This window comes from Athene noctua, chromosome 26 (genome assembly GCF_965140245.1).
Source record: "Athene noctua chromosome 26, bAthNoc1.hap1.1, whole genome shotgun sequence".
Taxonomy (NCBI): Eukaryota; Metazoa; Chordata; class Aves; order Strigiformes; family Strigidae; genus Athene; species Athene noctua.
This window is the reverse complement of record NC_134062.1, coordinates 447,256-468,300: the sequence shown is the minus strand read 5'-3', so window position 1 is coordinate 468,300 and position 21,045 is coordinate 447,256. Positions and strand designations below refer to the sequence as shown.

The following is a 21,045-nucleotide window of genomic DNA, read 5'->3' as shown; positions in this document are numbered from 1 at the left end:
AGCTGTCCCGGGGCAGCTGGTGGTACTCGGTGGGCTGCTTTAGGTGGAGACTTGTTTCTCTTGAACAGCGATTGTTTTGGGGTTGTTTTTAAAAACTGCTTTATTTTCCCTTGCTGAGCAGTGAATGTGATTGCTCGCAGCTCCCGCGATACGAGGGGCAAGTGAAGAGGTGGAACCGATGAAGCTGAGGTCTGATGTGGGCGCTCTGGTGCCTGATGACTGCCCCGGAGCTTTTATTTCTCTGGGAATGCTCAGAGGGGGTCTGTTACCCTACGGCCGGTTCCTCTGGAAGTTGCAGAGATCTGCTGCGCTTCACATCCCGGAACGTGCTGCCGTTGCTTCTCCATGCCATCATTTTTTAGCAGCCAAGCCAGCAGCTGGGGTGTGGAAATGGAGGCATGGAGGGTTTCACGTGTGCCGGGTTCTGCCTGTCCCTCTGGGGAGGGGACGGGGTGCTCAGCACCCGGGCATTTGCAGTGGGCGCGAGGGGACCGGTCCCTGCTGCGGACCCAGAGCAGCCGCTCTTTTTCCGGGACTGTCATGACACAAAGGATTCGGAAAGGTGTGGGATATTAATTGCAGCTTTCAGCCCCCCGCGTGCTACACAGTAATTTTGTCGCATTACAGTGATAGCGGTTTTAAAAGTCGCCCTCCTCCCGTCCCCTTTTAACGGAATACGTCTTGTTTCTCAAAAACACATTTAGGGCCAATTTGTTTAGCGTCCAGAATGGCAGCAATTAAAGTAGCGTTGCGCGTTTGGAATAAATGGAGTAATGCTCGCCTGAGCGTGACCTCTGCCGCACGGAGGGAACCGGCTGGGAGGGTTCTGCCGAGCGGCAGCGCTGGCTGCCGTGCCCCAGGTCTCCAAAAACGGGGGGCCCTGCGCTGCTCAGCGCCACCACGTTGTTAAAGCCACTTTACCGGGGAGAAACGGGGCCTGTGTAGAAACACGGGACCTCCGCCCCGCCGGGCAGGCCCGGGGCTCGGCTCCCCCCGGCCGCAGGAGGGACCGGGGCGGCCGCGCTGGCAGGTGCCGCCTGAGCCGATGGTTTATGGCGCCGTGTGCCGGTACCTGCCGCCGAGGCTCCAAATGTCAGAGCCGGGCGCGGGGGGGGCAGGCGGTGGGAACAGGTGGGCTGCGCGTGTCTCCGGGGCCCCACTAATTCACAGGGAATAAATTAATGACGGGAACGGGGACAAAGTCCTATTCTGGGTGCAGGTGACTGAGCAATTCCCTTCTGGCGGGCAGAGGGGGGAGGGAGGGAGGGAGACCTGTCATCGTCTGACTGCGTTTGATTTTATTGTCTGAGGCAGCCTTAAAGGTATCCTGCGTTCAGCGCTGGCTTTGCTCTTGCTCGGGGTTTGGGAAGCGGAGCCTCGCCTAAAATAACGAGCGCCTCTGCTAATTACGTGAGGCCGCCTGTTTGCAGCACGGGCTGTCTCTTGCACCTTCCCCATAAAGGAACCGCAGGTTTCCTTTGCTCCCGGAGAGACGGGAGATGTTCTGAGCTAATGACACCAGCCCCGTCAGTAGAAGGTGTAAAGCCCAGTCCCGGCCTTTGCACCGGCTGGGGTGGCTCGGGGGGCAGGAGCAGGCCCTGGCAGGGAGGGGCAGCTTCCCCGGCCCCCTCCCCTTGTCGCGTGTGTCCCACCTGCCTCCGGGAACCAGACGTGGTGCCGTGTGGGGGGAAGGTGTGGCTGAAAGGGTGCTTGGTAAGGAACCATCCAAAAACACTGGGAAAAGGGAAAAATACAGGCACGGCACTTTATTAAATGATCTGTATCACAAACTGCCGTTCCCCACAGACTCACCGGCCGGGCCTTGCCTGTCTGTGCCGACTTTGCAGGGTTCCCGAGCTGGCCTCTGGCAAAGCGATGTCGTGTCTGTGGTGTCCAGGGCAGGGCGCCCCGGCAGCTGCGCTCCCAGGGTTCTCTTCAGCCTGCGACTCGCCTGGCAGGGGGAAGGTTAACGAACACCTGCAGTTTCCCGCGAACATTAAACTGGCTTCGAAATCCCAGCGCTGCCATCCTGCTGCAGGCACCGGCGGGTCTCCCCAGCGCCGCAATCGCCCTCGCTCCGGGGAAAGCGCCGCCCGTCTGTAAGCGCAGTTTGGGGTCCTCGAGCCACAGCGAGCGTGCGGGTCAGAGCCTGAAAACGAGAGCAGCTCTTTCATTAATTGCGATCCTGCCCACAGTTACCAGCAGCGTTTACAGGGGGAGCGGCCGGCTGTGTGCCGAGGCAGCGGGCCGGGTTCCCGGCGCAGCTCTGGAGCCCGTCCGGATCCATCCCATGATAACCAATAAATCAACGTGCAACGAGCGTTGCAGCTGCTCTAATTTTTGCACTGCACAAACAAGATTTTGCGGGGTGTTTACAGCTGCAGCTGGCCATGAGGAATATTGGTGAGTGAAGCCGCTTGGATGAATACGTAATTATTAACTGGGAGACGTGAACCTGTAACTAACTGGCTTGGAGGGGAGCTGGCGCGAGCCGTGCGGCAGGGAGCAGCGGGCTCTCTCCAGCTCTGCCTCTAGGAAGCACTCCGACCTCAGGGAACTCGCTGCCGCGCTCCCAAAATGGGGAAACACTCCGAGTAACGCTGCGGAGCGGGCACAGCTTCCTCAGTGCTTGCGAAGCGCTTTCTGGGAGACCCTTGGCTTGGGAGCGGGCGAGAAGTGTGGGCGAGGGACTCACCCCTCTGCAGAAGAGCTGGGAAATGCACTGGGGGCATGGACCTGCTTGGTCCCGGAGCTGGGAACCTCCTCCCGGCAGCGGGGGGTTCCCCTCCGAAATGGGGGTGCCTGGGACGAGGTGAAAGCTGGTCTCGGAGGCTGCGGTTCGAGACGGAGCGCGGTGCCCAGAGGGGCCGGGGGGAGGATCATTGACGAGGCACGTTGGGTGCCGCTGATGAACCCGCTCACCCCGCAGAAGCGCGGGAGAGACGAAGCTTCTACTCCCCGGCCCAAGGAGCCCGCGCAGATGGCGGGGAGATAAATGACACCATCTCTGTACTGTAGTGGCTTGGCTGTAATTTCTGAAAGACATTTATTAGAGGCAGCCTTCCCTTTTTCAGGGACTGTGACTCCTCGGGCAGAGGGAATTGCAACGGGGAAGGTGGAAAGCGCAACCCGGCGTTACTGATGAGAGCGGTGCCCAAAACCCCATCCATTCCTCTCCTCCAATTTTCTCCTCTGACAATTTATAGGTTAGTTTGATGCTTGAATAGCTGTGTGTCTCTAGTAATATGTATTCTCCGTAAGTATTCCCCGCTGTGGCATATCCTAAGAGAACTCCATCAAATAATTATCTTCCCTTTTATTTATTCACAGTCTTTTCACTCGATCTGCATCACGATAAAATATTCCAATGGTTTCCTCTTAGCACCAAGCCTTCCCCAGATTGTAAAGTGTATTTATGTACAGTATTAAATCCGCTCTGCGCAGCTCTTTATCTCGGTGCTTTCCTTGTTTGATGCCACCGTTGGGCGCTGGCCCCGGCCACCTCCTGCCTCGACACCCCGCCCCACCGGGGCTTGCGCTGAGCCCGTGCTGCTCGCCCGAAGCCTGGGCCGGGAGAGGTGGCTGAGGGCAAGGCCGCTGCTGATGCGGCGGGGGGGAGAAGGGCCACCCCCCGCCTCCCCCCCCGGGCAACCTTGTCGTCTCCCTCCCTCGCGCTTCGAGCCGGGATGTCGCGGCCGTGCAGAGCCCAGTCGCCCGCTGCCAGCAGGAGGATGTGACTGCAGGACGGCCGAGTGCAATCAGAGCCAGGAAGAAACCAATAACCTCTTTTTTTTTTTTTTTTTCCCCCCCTCAAGAGGGACTGAAAGAGCAGCGCTGCTCTTCTCTGAGGACCCGTTGGATCTCCCTGCACAGCGGCTGGGCCGGTGGCCTCTCGGGGAGGGCGGCCGCCCTCCCTGAGAAGCACTTGCCGTCCCCAGGGCAGCCTTTTGAAGACGGGTGATGTCAGGGGATGATGTACAGAGCCCGAGGGACGGCTCCCGTGCTGGTGAGTGTTCGGGAGCAGTCCTCGGAGGAGGTGTGGGCACGCCGGCATACGGCTGTCACCCATGGCCTTAGATGTCCCTTCCCCACAGGACAGCAGGTCCCTGTTTGCGAGTCCAAGAACTGCAGCGCTTCCAAAACCAGGACGTGCTCCTCTTCCCGCGGATCTGGGTGTGCTGCACGGCACGGCAGCCTAACGGAGAGTATTCGGTGTCCGGCGCCGCGGTTCGCTGCTTTCAGAAGCCCCTTGGGAGGGCGGGAGCGGTGGCTGCACCCACCCGGGACACACAGGCAGCGTCTTGGCGAGTGCCAGAGCCACCTGGCAGGCCTGAGTCCTCCCAGGGTCTTCTGGCCTGAAAGGCCTCGTGTGTCAAAACTTAAAATCTGTCACACCGCTTGGGATTTCATTAGGCTGGTGGAGCTCTTCCGCTCTCTGGGGCCAAGGGAGTCGAAGTGAGTTTAACTTTATTTTTGAGTTGGCTTCCACTGTTCTTTCCAGGCGTTCGAGTGCTTGCCGGGAGCCCGCGAGGCAGCGGCTCCGCTTCTTCCTGCCACGTCTGGTTGCTGTGATGAGAGGACAGCGGTTCAGAAGTTAGTCACGGAACGAAACAGCGGTGACCGTTCATAATCGTGGCTTTTATTCCCCGCTTCGCCTACGGCCGGCTCGCCCGGCCTGCAGAGAGGCCGGGGAAAGGGGCCACTCCCAGGAGCGGGAGACGAGCGGCTGTGCCGAGGGCGATGACCGTGGAGCTCCCGCTCACTCGGCTCCGGTACCTCTTCGACGTGGCTCCCCCTTGAATCGCGGAGAGGCGAGTTCCCCAGCAAGGGTTAACTGAGTGTATAAAATTGATTGCGATTTTAGTAATTCAGTATAATCACAGTCTACCAGCAGGTTGCTTTTCCAGCAGGAGGGTTTGGAATTATTTTCTGGAGTTTGCAATATAGAACTTAAATTAAGCCTCAGAAGTCAGAGGAGCTCTGCTGCATCTCTAATGTGGTGCTAAATTCTCAGCAGCACATTCTCTGTATTAAAGCCTTTGCTAGCAATTAGGTTCATTAACTATCACAATACCTTATTTATTACTCGGCATGCCATATGGTTTCCCAGCTAAAGAATGGCACCCGTTCTAGCACAGACCATTTGGCATCATAAAAATGTTAACAAATAATGTTATGGCTCTCAAGGGCAAAAGGGCTCACTGGGTTGCAGGTCTGAACGGCAGGAGAGAATATGAAAACATTTTTCTTCTATGGCAAAATAAAGAATTCCTCGAGACAGAAGTATTCAAAGAATATCACGCTCGCATCACGCAAATGGGAGTTTTATACATGCCCATAATGGTTATGTCAATATTTGCAGCAGGCAGCGCTCTCACTCATCTCCTTTCCTTCCCCCTCTCCTCCCTCTGAGCACGGACCTTGGTGGGAGCACCGGCGGAGGAGGACCCGCCTCCGAACCAGCGTGCCTCCCGCGTGCCCCCGGGTCCTGGTCTCCGCGGGTGGCCCTCGCTTTCTGGCGCCTGCACCTCGGGGTGGGATGAATTATCCAGCGCTGTCCCTGACCCACGTCCCAACTGCAGCCCTGCGGACGCAGCTCTGGGCCCCGTGCCGAGGCCTGGGGAGCACCGGCCTGGGGACCTGGTGTGGATTTCTGTGCTGCGGAGGGACCCGTGAGGGGAAAGAGCAAACGGGGAGCCTGATCGTGGAATATCGAGTCAGGCGTTCTGTCCCCGAAAAGAGAAGAATCTTGGATACTTGCTTAGCGGCCTGTGGAGGAGATTGCAGCCCGCCCAGGCTGCGGGTGTTACGCAGAGTGCACGTGCGCATGGTTCCTGTGTTCAGCAGGATTAGGATTGCGCGTGGCAGGGACAGCGTCTCGGGTCGCAGAGACCTGAGTGGTCTCATCTCAGGCACCCTGAGGCCCACACGTGTGGAAAATGTCCTTTTCCATTCTTGCTGTGCGGCTGGATCCCCCTAGAACAAACGTGTCCGAAAGGTGCTTCTGACAAAGTGCAATTGAAATCGGAACAGTCATGAAAGCACAGATTAAACCAGGCTTTCTGGTCCTATTGCAGTATCCTGTGACAGCCTCCACGTTTCCAGAAATTGGTCAAAAAAGCGTGGGTTTGAGGCACAGGTAACACGGCCGAGTTTCCTGGACGATGCCCGCGCTGTGCCGCAGGGGGGTGGTTTCCCTCCCAGCCTGCCCCGAGCTGAGTCCCGGCAGCAGGTTTCTGCCTGTCGAGCTCTGCTGGCAGGCGCCGGGCGCTGAGAGGGCGGCTGGGACGGAGGGAGGCGGCGTGAGCCCGGCAACCCCGAGACAAAAACTCTCGGAGCGGCTCCGGAGCTGCCCTGCTCCTGCTGGGAATCTCTTCCTGGGGAGGGATGTGACGAGGAGCGGTGTTTCTGCTGAACTCGCAGGGTTTAAAGCCGTGAGGATTATTTCTCATCGCCTCGGCTGAACTCGTGAGCAACGCCGGCGAAGCGTCTCACCTGGCAGTTGAGGCAGCTCCTCGCGGTGTCTGAAGCAAAGCTGTTTTGGGGGAACCCGTGAGCTCTGGTTCATCGCAGCTGAAGGCCCCGGCACCGCATGCAGCCGGGTCCTGGGAACTGGGAGCGCTGGAGCGGAGGGTGAGTGTGGCCGAAGATCAGGCCCCTGCGCTGGGCGTGGTGGGCACAGGAGACCCGTGCTGCTCCCACCCCTGAAGGGAACGTCTGAAGTTGGGTCTTTCTCATGTGAAAAACTCTCAGTAGCTCCCCTTGCTGAGCACGAGGCACCTTCCCGATGTGCTGGCTGGGGGTTAAACCTTCTTTTCCGTATCCTGTTTCCAAATCCGTGAGTCATTCCCGGGCCCCTGCCATGGCCAAGCAACCCCCCCCCCGCCCCGACAGTGGCTTTACCATCCCCTTTCTGCCCTGCGGGTTCCTCCCTTGCCCGGCAGCTCTGGGACCGATGTGCCCGCGTGTCGCCCCGCGCCGCTGGGAACCGTTTCTGGCGAGCGAGGTGCCCGCGGCGGGGATGGCGCTCGGCCGCTTTGTGAGGGGGAAGCGGCCGTGCGGCCCTCGTGGGGCTGAAGGCCAGGCAGGCGCTGCCTCCCCGAGGCGGGGGAAAGGGAGGGAACAGGAGCCGCCGCTGCTGACAGAACCTCTCGGAGGCTCTGAACTGCTGCTGGGCTTTCCAGAATTTTTCCTTATTCTGTTTCACCCTCCCTCGAGACAATTCCTGTTTTTATGAAAGTTGTGATTTAAATTTTACCCCTTTGGATACCTTGAAGGGATGTTTCCAAAACGTGCCCCTTCAAAAGCCTCTGGGGTTTTGCCCAAACCCCAACAAAGGTGTTTTCCTCGGGGTGCGGGAGCAGCTTCCCTGCCTGCCCCCTCCTCCCCATTGCACAGCACCAAGGACCCCCGGGAAAACCTGCTGAGGCCGCATCCGTTTCTGTGCCGAGAGCAGCGATACAGACGCGCTGGCGTGCAGCGTGTAACAAAACTTTTTTTGCGTGGAGAATGTTTAATCAAATGGAATTGTGAGAGAATTGGAATTGTGGTCCGTTTGGGGTGGAACTGGTATTTCCCAGCCCGAGTTTGACGCACGGGAAGTGGCGGAGGAGAGGCGCCCAGGTAAGGAGCAGCGGGATGGGTTTCAAAAGGGACCTTAGAGGTGTCGGGGGGACTGAGCAGCCTCACCCCCAGCAACAGCTGCGCCAGCTGCCTGCCCCATGCCAGGTGTTCCCCCGTTTGCATCCCCACCGCTCGCAGCAACACGTGGGAACTGCTGGCCCGGGGCGGATCGGGCTGATCCAGGAGGGGCTCTGCAGGAGTGTTTACTTTCATTCCTGGGAGGCCGATCGAGCTGTTCCAGCGGGGAATGCGGGTGGCCGAAGGTGGCCGCTGCCAGGCTCCCTCCAGCGCGGGCCCCGCCTGGGCCCAGGGCACCGAGGCGCCTCCGCGCGCGCCCCCGTCCCGGTGCTGAGCCCGTCGAGCAGGCGCGTGCGTTGGCTGAGCGGGGACGCGCCGATTTCTCCCGACCTTCGCCAGGGATTCATAAATATCTCCCCTGAAAAGGGTGGCTTGCAAGCTGTCCTGATGCACGAATGTTATCAGAGGTTTCAGTCACTTAGGAATCTGTGACCAGATAAGATACCGGGGGTTTATTGTATCTTCTGGCAATTATTAAGAAAATAAAATGGGTTAATATCTAACCTTGAGCTAAGACCATAAGGTTTGGGCTCAGACTTTATTCTGACTCTCTCATACATTCTGGAGTTGTACAGTTTAGAGGGGTGTTAGGAATGATGGAAGAGATGAACAGGGATTTAATCCGAGACTAAAATACCTTCATTATGCAGCTAGATCATCTCAGAAACAAGATCTGTGTGATGTGTGATTCAGCCACCACATTTTTTTTTCCCTGGCGCAAGAAAGGGAAGAAGGAGGAGCCCCTTTTGGCAGAAGTTTCCCCAGCTGTGAAGGCATTTTCTGTGAATATTTAATGCACAGATATGTTAAGAGAAGAGGGGGGGCAGGGCTTCCACAAGTGTGGGCTTTTGTTTGCACTGTCAAAACCCGTAATGCATTTTCTGTGCGCACACACAGAGGCACGTGTGTCTGTATATATTTATATGTATCTGCCTTGGGAAAGGGGAACAGATGACTCATGCAACTGGAAATGGGACGCGGAGCTTTGCCCTTCCTCGAGAGGAAAGATGAAATTAAGGGTAGAGGTGTTTGCTTGGTGACTGGGATTCGGGACTTGGCTCGTTCCCTCCAGTAAATGAACCGGAGTATCCCGAGGGCGCAAAACCCGGCTCCGTTCAACGGGACGGGCGACGCTCAAACCACTTCCAGGGTTTTAAACTCCAGAGTCACTCAGAGGCTCCTGGAAACTGTCCTGTTGAAAGGCAGGGAGAGGTTTAAGCAGTATGTTAATGATATGTTAATCTCACGCTCAGAGAAGCCTGGGATGGGTATTGAACTTGCCTGGAGTTCTTGTTAGTGCCTAAACTTGGGCATGATCCTGTGGAGAAGGAGGGGTGCTGGGTGGGGGCGCGGTCCTGCACCCTGCTCCTGCGTTAGTGACGTTTTGGTGCCCTGAAACCGCCTCTTTCCCCAGCGCTAAATTAATCCCGAGGAGAACCCAAAACCAGAGGGAGGGGAGGCAAAGCAGGCTGAAGCTCGGGGAGCGACCTCGCGGAGCAGCCCCTGAGTCGGCGGGCGGAGCGAGCCCCCCCAGACACGCTTTGCTGAGGCCCCAGTGTAGATTCTGCTCTAACTAAAAGGGTTTTTTTCTGGGATGAACTTTACCGAGCACGCGTGCAGCCTCCTCAGCACCGTGCAGTTGGGGCTGACATTTAAAGCCTTGGCACATCTCTTCTCTTGTCCCATGCAGGATGTCAAATATTTTAGGTTAAGAGAAGGGGAAAAGAGGAAAAATAATTACACAGTAAGTTAAACAAAGACAACCCCCCTCCCGCTTATTAGGACTTCAAAAGTTGCTGCCTCTGGCTCGAGCTCTCTCGGATACGTACAAAGGGTAACGCTAAAAATAGGCCCTGTACAAATGATGAGGTCACAGCCTGCTAGAGGGAGACATTTTTATTTAATTACTAACCCGGCAGCGCGTTGCTGGGGGGGAATACATAAACACGGCGGCTCAAAGCCCGGCTGTAAAGTTTGTGCTCCTTCGCTGAGTCACTGTGGCTAAATTCCCTTTTGTGTGGGGGATTTAGGGGAGGAATGCGGGGAGGCTGGCCAGGGCTGCCACCCTCCTGAGTCACAGCTCCCACTCAGCCTCCCAGCCCGCGCAGGCTCAGGGCCCTGAGCCGCCAATTAGCCTCATTGTCTTAGGGGCTGCGCAGCACCTACAGCCGGGGCGCGGGAGGGACGCGCGTGTCCCCGGTCACCGAGGGATGGCTGGTGCATGGCCACTGGCCCTCGGAGGGCCCGCAGGGATGCTAATCCCTCCCGTGATGTAACGGCATCGACTCGGTCGCCCGGCTGCGAGCCGCCGCTCGGATGCACAAAGTTGTGACTCAGAGCGGCGCTTACGGCAGGAACGTCACGCCGTGAGGATTTTAGTGTCCCCCGTTGTCACTCGGATGCCACAGCCCTTAAAGGACCCTGGCTTAAGACCAACCCCCAGAGGAAAGGGAGGTTTTCCTCGGCTGGGGAGCCGCCGGTGGCGCGCAGGTGGCCGCCCGGTTCAGCAGATGTGCACGGTGACACGGCGGGCTCCTCGGTGACCAGGCGGGTGACGCCGTTCTCCTGGCACCTCCTGCCGTGCCTCGTGCGCAGCTCCAGTGCCGGCCGGGTCCTGCCCCTTGTCGAGGCAGGGCCGGCAGGTCCCAGGGAAGAGGAACGTGCCTGGGGAGGGGTGGACGAAGGTTTCTGCAGCCGCTCGCCCTGTGAGGGTCCCCGTGTGTCTTGTTAGCTCCCTCTGAATTAATCAACTTCACGCGTTCACCTTTCCCGCGGTGCGGGGCCGGGTCGCGGCCGCGCTCCTGCCGCGCTTCCCTTTGCCATCAGTGGCGACGAGGCCAGCTCGGAGGCGAGCGCTGGGCCGTGCCGCCTGCATCACGCCGCAGCCCCCCGACCAGCTGCGTGCTCGCAGCGACTCTCCGGTTCCCTTTGTGCGGCGAGCAGGGGCCCAATAAAGGGCCTGTTGGCGACTCCCCCGCTCCCCGTGCCGCCACAATGCGCTCGGCTCCGATATCCGTGCGGCTCGGACGGCGCCCGGTGCTAATCAATGGGCTTCACAGGCAGCTTAACGCGCCGTGGCTGCACGCTGAGCAGCCTTCCAGGGGCCCGCCGCGCCTTCCCGCCCTCCCCCTTACAAACAGCTTTGTGCATTTAGGGGTTTTTTTCTGAAATAAAGTCTAACACATTTAATCATCTTTTCATAAGCTGTCAGCTTGCTGCACGCGAAAGTAGAGCACCACGCTCTGCCCCGTCTCCGAGCAGAGCTACCACGCCTGACAAAACCCTGGTCTAGAGCCTGCACGTGCGAGAGCTCGGGTGCTGTAAACCTCTCTCAAAGCCTGGAGTAATATCAAAAATCAGTTTTAAAAGTTACAGACTTTGGATTTAAATTAAGGGATTTTACTTTGCACAGAATCCTTGGTCCAGTGTTTCATAATTCAACTCTGCACCAGCAAGACTGGAAAACCCTGCAAATACAGCAAAAGCAAACCAAAACTCTTGCTAAGATGAGGTACGAGTTGTGATGTAGGCAAGCTCCTGTCCCCTCGCAGCAGGGAGAGGTCTGGGGGCAGCCCAGTTTGGGGCCCAGCAAGGCGGAGAAGGGGGAGCCGTTCCGCGAGTCCCTCGCTGGGGTGGAACGTGGGGGACGATGAGCCCGTGTGACGCTGCTGGAGGAGAGGGCAGCGACCCAGGGGAGGGAGAGGAGCGGCTGCCTGCGTGCGGGTTTCGGGGGGGTGGAGAGGAGCCGGCTGGGGTGAGTCCTCCCCACCTCCTGTTTGCGCAGGATGGACGATGCTGGTGAACCTTCTTGCTAAAGCTGTCTCCTGCGACACTGTTTTGTGGGCTAAGCACCCTGAACAAGGGATTTCCATTCCTGTGGTAATTTTGGAGACTTCCCCCTTCCCTTCTCCTCTTCCTCTCTGTGGGCCCAGCCGAGTCCTGCAGGAGCAGCCTGAGGCCACCCTTGCTGTCACCCTTGAGTACACACAGGCCGTTACTTCGCCCTGTCCACGCTCTGTGGAGCTTCCCACGGGCCTGCTGCCCCTCACCACGCTCCTTCCGCAGGGAAAGCAAGTGTTGGCGTTTCCCTGTCCAAAAGAAATTAAGGGCTGAGGGCTGGAAGCGGATCCAAGGGGGTCCCAGGAGGGCTGGAAGCGGATCCGAGGGGATCCCTGAGTCTCCCGGAAAGGATGCCGGTGCTCCGGCCGGTCCTTCCATGGGAAGACCTTCCTGAGAAACCACGGGCATCTCGCAAGTTTAATGCTGGAGGTTAATAATAATCACACCAGGCAGCACATCATTGCCCCCGTATCTGGTTGAGAGATTTACAACTGAAACTCGTGGCGGAGGAAGAAATTGCCTCAATCACTTGGAGTAATGGCACATGGAGAGGCACTTGGGCGTGACTGCTATTTAACACGAGAGCCCAGCTTGGCTTCATTTAACGTGCTGGTTCCTTTCTAATAAACACGTTACACTACAAGGTGGGGATTAAGATCAGAAAAGTAAATAAATTGGAAACTGATGGGGAGAGATGGGAGGGAAATGGAAGGTACTGGGGGGAGCGACGGGCGATTAACTCCCGCGCCGGGGTGCGGGGAAATGACCCCGAAGGCCACGGCAGCGGCTTCCCAAGCTTCGTTTCGGCATCTGCGGGGTGGCCACTCCCGCTCTGCCCCCAGGCTGCCCAGCTCACGGCGTGCCCGCAGGTCCCATGCCTTGACCTGGGAGATGCTTTGTCCTCTCTTCTCCAGGCCACCGAGGCAAGTGGCGGCTTTTGCTTCTGGCTCTTTGGTTCACGAATGTGTCTGGATTGGTCCCTTCCTCTGCGGATGGAGGCACCTGGTGTAAGCGAGCTCGCGGGCGCCTTGGCCCAGGAGGAGTTTGTGGTGTTTAGTGTGTGCCCGGTGCAGCCTGTGGGGCATGTTGCTGGGGAAAGGGAGTTGATGCTTGAGGTCACAGACAAGAGTTTCCGGCTTTTTTCCATTTTATGCTTTTTGTGATCGCTGTGCCTTCCTGCCAGCAAGGGAGCTCCCGGCCGTGCGGGCGCGGGGAGGGCCGGGGGAGCTCAGGAGGACACGTGGGCCGGCGGGGTCGGGAGGAAGACCCGCGCCGTGCCTGGGGTGCGCAGAGCCTGCTTTGGCTCTGACACAGGGGCGGGCGAGGGAAGAAATCCCTGAGCGCGAGGGGATCCCTTCGGTTGGGGCTGACCGCGGTGGAGAGATGCTCTGGCCGCAGTCTCCCACCAGCTCCTCCATCTTGCTTTGCCTCTACACACCAAACCACCCTCGTGTCCAAACCCTCTGGGGGTCTCAAAGACACCAGCGTGCTCTGCCCGGAGCCCCAACGTGGCGGCCCGGCGCGAAACCAGGGAGGGCCTCAGGCACGCCGCTGCCTGGGGCGCGCAGGGACTCCTGCTCGGGGTCGGAGGCTGGCCGGTCCCTTTCGGGAGAGGCAGCTGCGGGAAGTCAGTCTCTTAAACAACTCAGTAGCTTTTACTGTATGTATTAGAGGAGCAACAAAAAGTGCAACGCACCAGTTGACAGGAAGGACTGGGGGGTTAATTTTCAGGATGCTGCCTGGGAATTTAGCCGTGGGATTTCCATTATTGCTAATGGGACTCACGCAGCTTAATTTCATGCGAGCTACACTAAAAACATACCCCTAACCGTCTGCAAAATTTCAGTCCTGAAATCGAGCCTTTTAAAAGTTAGACGAGGGTAAACAAACACCTGAAACCACACCGTCTCGCTATTTCCCCCCCTTTTACTCGTCGGGATTTAAAAGTCGGGGAGGAGGAGGAACTCGGGCGGTTTTAGGCAATGAAAAGAACCGTGGTGCAGGCGCGCGCTCTGCCAGCGCAAACGGCGGAGTCGTAACCCCCGAAAAAACGGGGGTGGCTGCCACCTTACCCTTAGGCGTAGCACCGCGAGCGCTGCGTCGTCGTACGCGTCTAATCACCCGAGCCGCGCCGCCTTTCATTGCGAGGCCTCCGTTATGAGGCTGTTCTCGTTAAACGACTGCTATCATCTGGTCCCAAAGTACATTAAATCCCATTATAATTATAAACACACTTCCCCATAACGTTCTCCTTAGATTACATTTGCGCTGCTTTACCCCAAGGGTATCTTTGTACTAATACCGTCCGGAGCTGTTGTTTTAGCTGACGCGGGGCCCCGCGCCGGCTGGGGCCTGGGGGGGGAGCGGCCGGTGTCGCCGCGGCCCCCGAAGACGAGGCGGGTGTGCCGGGGTGGCGGGAGCGCGCGGGTGTCCCCTGGTGCGGGTGTCCCCCGGTGCGGGTGTCCCCCGGTCTGGGTGTCCCCCGGTGCGTGTGTCCCCCGGTGCGGGTGTCCCCCGGCCCACACTCCGCCGCTGCCCGTCTCCGGTGTCGCGGTCGCCTTCGGCGAGGCCGCCGTGGCCCGGCAGACCCCCACGTCGCGGGGACCCTCCCTGCGGTGCCGGGGGTGGGGCGGGGGGGTCCCACCGCGGCGTCACGTCGTGCCCCCGGCGCCTCCGGCCCCGAACCCATCGCCGAAGCCCAAACTTGGCTGCCGGGGGATCTTTTCCGTCTCCCGCCCTTAAGCCGGGGCCGCGCTTCTCAAGCCCGGACTCGGGGGGGGGTGTCCCCCCGCGGGGTCGCTTTTGTCTCGGGGGGCCGGGGGGCCGGGGGGCCGGGGGGTGCGGTGCCTCGGCTCCTCCCTGCCGTCCGCGCCGCTCCGCGCAAGGTGCCGCGGCGGGGCCGGGGATGCGCGGGGCGGGGCGGGGCCGGGGGGGGGCGCCCGCGCTCAAGATGGAGCCGGGCGGAGGGGGGTGGGGGTGCGGGGGGGTGGGGGCGGCCTGACGTGGGCGCGGGGCGGCCCGTGGGCCGGCGCCGCCGTGATTTGCTGCGCGGCGCGGCGAGCGGCGGCGGCGGCGATGAGAGCGGGCAGTGCGAACTGCCGGAGCAGCCGCCGGCCGCCGTGAGTGCGGGCGGGGGGACCCCCCCGGCCCCCCCCCGGCCCCCCCCCGCCCCGCACCTGAGCGGGCTCCGCTGCCCGACGGGACGCGCCGGAGCCGGGGGGAGCGGCGGGGACGCGGCCCCTTCCCGGGCGGTACCGGCGCGGGGGGGGGGGGGGGGGGGACGCGGCTCCCCGGCCCCGGCAGCCGATCCCGGCGCTGAAACTTTTCGGCGAGTCGCTGCCGGGCTGCGGGCTGACCTCGCTCTCCTCTCCTCTCCTCCCCCGGCCCTCCTCTTTTTTTTCCCTTCTTTTTCCCTCTCCCCCCGCTCCCTCCCCTCGCTCCCCTCTCCGCTCCTCTCCCCCCTCCGCCTTTTGTTTTCGCAGATAGCCGGCACACAAAGCTGGTCCCAGATTTGAGCGACGGCTCGGCACCCTGATGAGCGAGCGGCGGGAGCGCCATGGATGTGAGTAAGATGGGCGCGATCCAGCTGCAGAACCCCTGCCACCCCACCGGGCTGCTGCACAAAGCCAACCAGATGCGCCTGGCGGGGACGCTCTGCGACGTGGTCATCATGGTGGACAGCCAGGAGTTCCACGCGCACCGGACGGTGCTGGCCTGCACCAGCAAGATGTTCGAGATCCTCTTCCACCGCAACAGCCAGCACTACACCCTGGACTTCCTCTCGCCAAAGACCTTCCAGCAGATCCTGGAGTACGCCTACACCGCCACGCTGCAGGCCAAGGTCGAAGACTTGGACGACCTGCTCTACGCCGCCGAGATCCTGGAAATCGAGTATCTGGAGGAGCAGTGCCTGAAGATCCTGGAGACCATCCAGGCCTCCGAGGACAACGACGCCGAGGGCGCCATGGCCGACGGAGGCACCGCTGCTGCCGAGGAAGAGGAGGAGAGGAGGTCAAGGTACATCAAGGGCCTCTTCGTCTCCAAGCCCGCCGGCGAGGAGAGCGGCTACGCCGGCACGGCCGGGCAGAGCCTGCCGGTGGCCGCGGCAGAGCAGAGCCCCTCCGCCTCTGCCTCCTTTGGCCCCCTCTCCGCCATGAGCCCCACCAAGGCGGCGGTGGACAGCCTGATGACCATCGGGCAGTCGCTGCTGCAGGGCGCCCTGCCGCCCGCGGCCACCGAGGACTCGCGCCCCGCCGCCGCCCGCCGCCCGCCCGGCCCGGCCGAGGTCAAAACCGAAGCGATGCAGGTGGACGACGCCTCCAGCCGTGACAGCCCCCGCACGGCCGAGCCTGGCGCCTCGGGCGGGGAGAAGCCCGACGAGAAGGGCAGGGAAGGCCCCGGCACCCCGACCCGCGGCAGCGTCATCACCAGCGCCCGCGAACTGCACTACGCCCGCGAGGAGGGCGCCGAGCCGCCGCCGGAGCCCGGCCAGGGGCTGCCGCCGCCACCCGAGCCGGCCGCCGCCGCGGGCGAGAAGCCCCTGGGCATCTACTCGCTGCTGCCGAACCACAAGACTGAGCCAGTGCTCGGCGTGCCGCCCTCCGTGGCCTCCGGCCTGCACGTCCAGCCGGCCCTGGCCGTCTCCATGGACTTCAGCGCCTACGGGGGGCTGCTGCCGCAGGGCTTCATCCAGCGGGAGCTGTTCAGCAAGCTGGGCGAGCTGGCGGCCGGCATGAAGCCGGAGAGCCGAGCCCTGGGCGAGCAGTGCAGCGTGTGTGGGGCAGAGCTGCCGGACAACGAGACCCTCGAGCAGCACAGGTGAGTCTTGCCGGAGCGTGGCGTCAGCGTGGAGCTCCCGCCGTGTACCTCGAAACCGCGGTGGGAGAGCTGCTGCAACTTTCCTGGCTCTGGCACCTGTGCCAGAAGGTTCCTCGTGGCACGGGGACAGCCTGTGTGGGGCTCGGGCCGGAGCTTTCCTGCTGGCACAAACCCCATCGGGCACCCTGGCCGGCTTCCGCACGGCAGATCGCGCTTGCAGCCCCTTGAGCGTCGGGACACGCGTGTGAGCAGCATGTGGAGGGATGCCGCGGGGTCAGGCGGCCCTTGCCCACCCTCAGCTGAGAGACGGGTGCGTCCGTGCGGGTCGAGGGGGCAGAGACCTGCGGGATCCGGCCGCGGTGATGACAGTTGACTCGCTGCGGGCAGCACCGTGCCAGCCCGGCAGTTCTGCGCCGCTCGGCTTCCCGGTTCCTGCGATATTCGCGCTGTACACAAAGTAGCGCGTAGCTCTGGCCAGGGCCAGCGCCGAGGGCTCGTGCTGCCGCAGAGCCGGGGGCCTCTCCCTCCCTGCGGGGCCGGGGTCAGGGTTGAACCTCCAGCGGCTGCGGGGAGCGATCTCGGGGTGGGAGGGATCTTTGTGCTCACGGTGAGCCCCGTATCTTGGGGACCCGCCGTGGGGTGGGAGCGCGGTGGTCATTACCGGTACGTGAGTTCGGTGCCCCCCGCCCCCCTTTGCTGCCTCCCGGCCGCGGGAGTGGGGCCCAGAGCTCGTTCCCCAAGAGTCACGTTAATTGTGGCGCCTGAGTCGGCATCGCCGGTCAGACCCTGGGGTGCTGGGCGCGCTTTGGTGAGCGCCCGCGGCTGCAGGGCAGGACAGCAGCGTCCAGCCGGGGGGACGGCAGCACCGGTGCGGTGCCAGAGCCGCTTGCAGCCTCCCCGGGCTGTGCACCGCCTCGGATTTTTAATGAATCAACAGGTTAATTAGCCCTGATGCACACCAGGCGCTCCGGGGAGGGCAGCCGAGCCGCTGCGCCCCTCCGGCGGGGGACCCGGCACGGGTGTGCGGGCACCGGCAGCGTCGCCGCTGGGTCCCCCGGCGCGGTGGGGGTGCGCAGCCTCTTTCGGCTTTGTTCCCCCCGCTGGCGAGCAGGAGAGCCGGGGCTCGTGGTGGGTGGCGCACCCCAAGCTGCCTCGGTGCGGCTCTTCCCCGGCCGTGCGGTGATGCAGACCGAACGTCACCGGAGGAGAGCTGCAGTGGAGGCTCAGGGAGAATTTTAACGTGTCTTTCTGCCACGGGCTCGAGCATCTCCCTTTCCCCGTCCGAGCCCCAGAGCGGCAACCTCTGCGGCCGCCGGAGAGGGCAACGCCGGGGCCCTGCCCCGAGCAGGGCAGGCTGGAAGGTCAGATCCTTCCCCGCACGATGGGGGAGCGGGGCCCAGCCTCTCCGGCGCAGCAGCCCGCGTCTCGCTGTGCTTCCCCCGGCTCGGCTTATTTTGACAGCCACGGCTGCGGCCGTAGCTTATTTCTTAATTATTCGCGATCCTTATCAGGAGGCTGGAACACGCCGTGCTCCGGCGAGCTGGCGGGGCTGACCGAAGCGCGGGGCTGAGCGCCGGCCCCTGCAAGCGGAGCCTCGCAGGCGCTCGCTTCAGCCGGTGCCAAACTCCATTTGCCTCTCCTGGCTCTCAGGCTGATCACCTGGTGCTGGCAAACTTTGCAGGGCGAGCCAAATCCTCTGAGCCATTTTTAAACCGATCTGTAAGACCGTCCATGTTGAGAGGCGTTGGGCAACAGTCAAGTGAACTTACCCCCCCACCCCCCGGCCCCGAAGCTGAAATCCAAGGGGGTTTGTGTGTAGACGGGCTCTCACGTGGCTTTTTTATAGTGTTTGCTTTCTAAGACGTTGTGAAAATTTCCATTTGGGGAGGATTTGAGGGATCCTATTGTATTCACAGAGCTGTTAAATAGCCTCGACACTAGACCGGAGTCTGTAACTCTCTGCTGGAGCAGCTCTGGTGGTGGTGGCAGCCGCCACCGGGCTCCTCCTCGCTCCGGTGCCTGGTGGAGAGGTGGTCTGGGGGGGGGGGGTGCCCGAGCCGGCCGCTGGTGGGGGCAGGATGTGCGGGGGGCACCGCCGCGCTGCTCCTCGGCTGCCGGCGTTCGCTGACCTCCTTCTGCTGCGCATTTGCTGCTGTGGTTTTGCTTTCCGACGCCGAAGCGAGCGCAGCGGTGCCCGGAGCAGAGTCACTCCCGGCTGCGGGGAGCTGCTGGGGAGGGGCACCCCCCGGTTCCGCGGGGTGCTGGGCTGCCCGGCGCGGGGCGCGGTGGCTTTAACGTGCCAAGGCCCCACAGGTGACGGGCAAAGCCCAAACCCATCCCGAGGTGACGCGGGGAGCCGGCGCCTACCGAGCGTGGTTGTGCCGCGCAAGCGAGCGCGTACATATGGCAGGGATGTTTGTTTACACACACACATGCCTATATAAGTATAAATATATATGTTTACAGTCTCAGAGCCTTCTGAGTGTTGTTCCCATCTTCATTAGCATGGGGAACGCGTGCAGAAGAGGGCTGGGCTGGCTTTGAGCCGGGCTCTGGCAGGCGCAGGAGGGTGGCTCGCCCCGGGTGACAGAGGGTGCCCGAGGGACAGCGGCCTGTCCCAGCCCCCGGCGGGAGCGCGGCCGCCCTCGGCCTCGTGGCAGCGGCGTCAGTGCCGTGTCACGACACAGCGAGCTGGGGGCGCTGGGCTCTGACCTTCTGGGGGCCGCAGGCCTCAGCGCTGACCCGGTGCGGGGGGTTTCGGGTCCCTGAGCCTGCCAGCTGCTGCACGATCCGTTCTTTTGCTGCTTTACTGAGCTTATGATTTTGACTAATTGAGTGTATATTGAATCGGCGACTCTTTAATTTTTTTTTATAAAAGATTTCCTTCTAGGTTCAGCAAAGTTCAAACTTAATCTAATGTTAGTATCGATCGTCGCTTCTAATTGCAGACAAAAAAAGCCATAGTTCAGCGGCCCTTTTTGGATTTGTTTGTACGAAGAAAAACCTCCTGAGCTGCGACACGAGTGCCGTGCTCAGCCCGGAGCAATTTTTCTCCAGGAAGTTAAATACCTTAAAACTTCATGAAAGATGCGGTTTCATTTCTTTTAATGTTGACAGTGGCGGGGAAGCCTGCGGGCGGGGATGCGATTCAGTACAGCTCCCGAGGGGCACGGCCGCGCATCCAGCGCCCCGACGCTGCCCGGGGACTCGCCTGCCGCAGCGATGCCGCTCGCTGCCAGCGTTTGCCACGTGCGTCCGTGCCAGACGGAGAGACTGGGCTGGAAAACGAAAGCGCTTTGCGGTGACGGCGTCGTTGGGCCCGTGGAGGCCGGCGGCGGGCGAATGCCCCGGGCAGTGGCTGAGTCGGAAGGGGCCGTCCTGGCGGTCGCACAGGGGGATGCACCTCGGGGACAGCTCCGTGCGAGGCGTCGGGTCTGAGTTTGGCGTTCTGAGGTTTCCTGGCTGAGCGGGCACCTACGAGGCGTGTGCTCTGGGTGGAGGAGGGTAAGGTGGCTCTTCCCCTCAGCTGCAGTGTCCCAAACTTCTTCTGAAGCAGCAGATCTACCCGGGCACCACCGGCGTGCGGGACCAGGGGTCGGTGCTCCTGCCGATCCCAAACGCTCCCGCTCGGGGAAACCACGGCTCCCCGCAGGGATCCGAGGCCAGGGGATCCCCGTGACCTGTAGCCCGCTGTCTGCGCGGAGCTGTCACATCAGGGCTGGGGCAAACTCGAAGTACCCCCGTAGGGAAACATTCCAGCGTTTGGCTCGTTCTTGGCCAGCCTCACCTCCATCCGTCTCTGCCTGGATTAGCTGAGCCTTGTACTACTAATGCCATTAGGCACGTTGGCACTGCTCGACGTGTCACAGTGAGAAACAGATGCAGTCTACCATTAAAGCAATAAACGTGATAAATCGGATCCCAAGTGCTTTGTGAGATGTTATTAGTGTTAATTTTGGTAGCCCGATACAGTAGTTGTTTTTTATTTTATTTTAAGCATTTGGCAATTTATGTTCCTCTGCAATCGAAACTTTAAAAAAAGGCGGAAAAATGCAAAACAAAGGAAAAACAAAAACAAGCCAGCAGCCCCCCAAACTCTGCCCGTGATTACTTCCAGAGTCCGAAGACGACTTGGCAGCTCTTGTTTCTTGCTGATGGCCCTTATTAGCGGCACCTGGCATCATAAGGGGCTAATGGAAACCAGCGTTGCCGCTGCCTGGCCGCTGCCGCGCGGCTCCGGCAGCGCGGGGCGGCCGGGCGAGGAAGCTCTGATTAGCTTTATGGGCAGGGGGACGTGCCCCGCTCAGGAAATGAGTGTTGCCGCTAAGGTCCGCGGCGCTGACCCCGAGCGTGTAACCTGTGAGCGCCAGCCGAGACCCCGCTCAGGATGCTTGGGATTTCGGGGGCTCTCTGGTTCTTGTCATAGGCAGAGGGGGAATACGGCGTGCTATGTTGCAGCCTTGAACTTTTGATTTATTCAGTGGGGCACTTAACCGTTTCCATACTTGGCTCCTAGCGCGGCGGGGGAAAAGCCCCCTTTGCCTTCCGTGGTGTTCCGTCGGCTATTCGGCACCGTTTCCGTGGGGTGGGTGATGCGTTTGAAAGCAAAACTGTGAGACTCCTGTCAGAAACCGTCACTTTTTAATAAATCTCTTTAAAATTTTATTGCTTTTTCCTCTTGCCTGG

At 60.9% G+C, this 21,045-nt stretch overlaps 1 protein-coding gene across 3 annotated transcripts in view; it reads left to right on the top strand.

The window, feature by feature from the left end:
• Nucleotides 1-14,543: 14,543 nt before the first annotated feature.
• Nucleotides 14,544-21,045, top strand: part of ZBTB16 (zinc finger and BTB domain containing 16) — a 57,274-nt gene continuing 50,772 nt past the window's right edge. For 2 of the 3 annotated variants that reach the window (XM_074927614.1, XM_074927612.1), the window contains exons 1-2: nt 14,544-14,660; nt 15,024-16,359. In XM_074927614.1, the coding sequence (XP_074783715.1) occupies nt 15,098-16,359 (1,262 nt within the window). In that variant the 5' untranslated portion in view covers nt 14,544-14,660; nt 15,024-15,097. The remainder of the gene's footprint in view (nt 14,661-15,023; nt 16,360-21,045) is intronic. The other variant, XM_074927613.1, reaches the window with a different exon arrangement.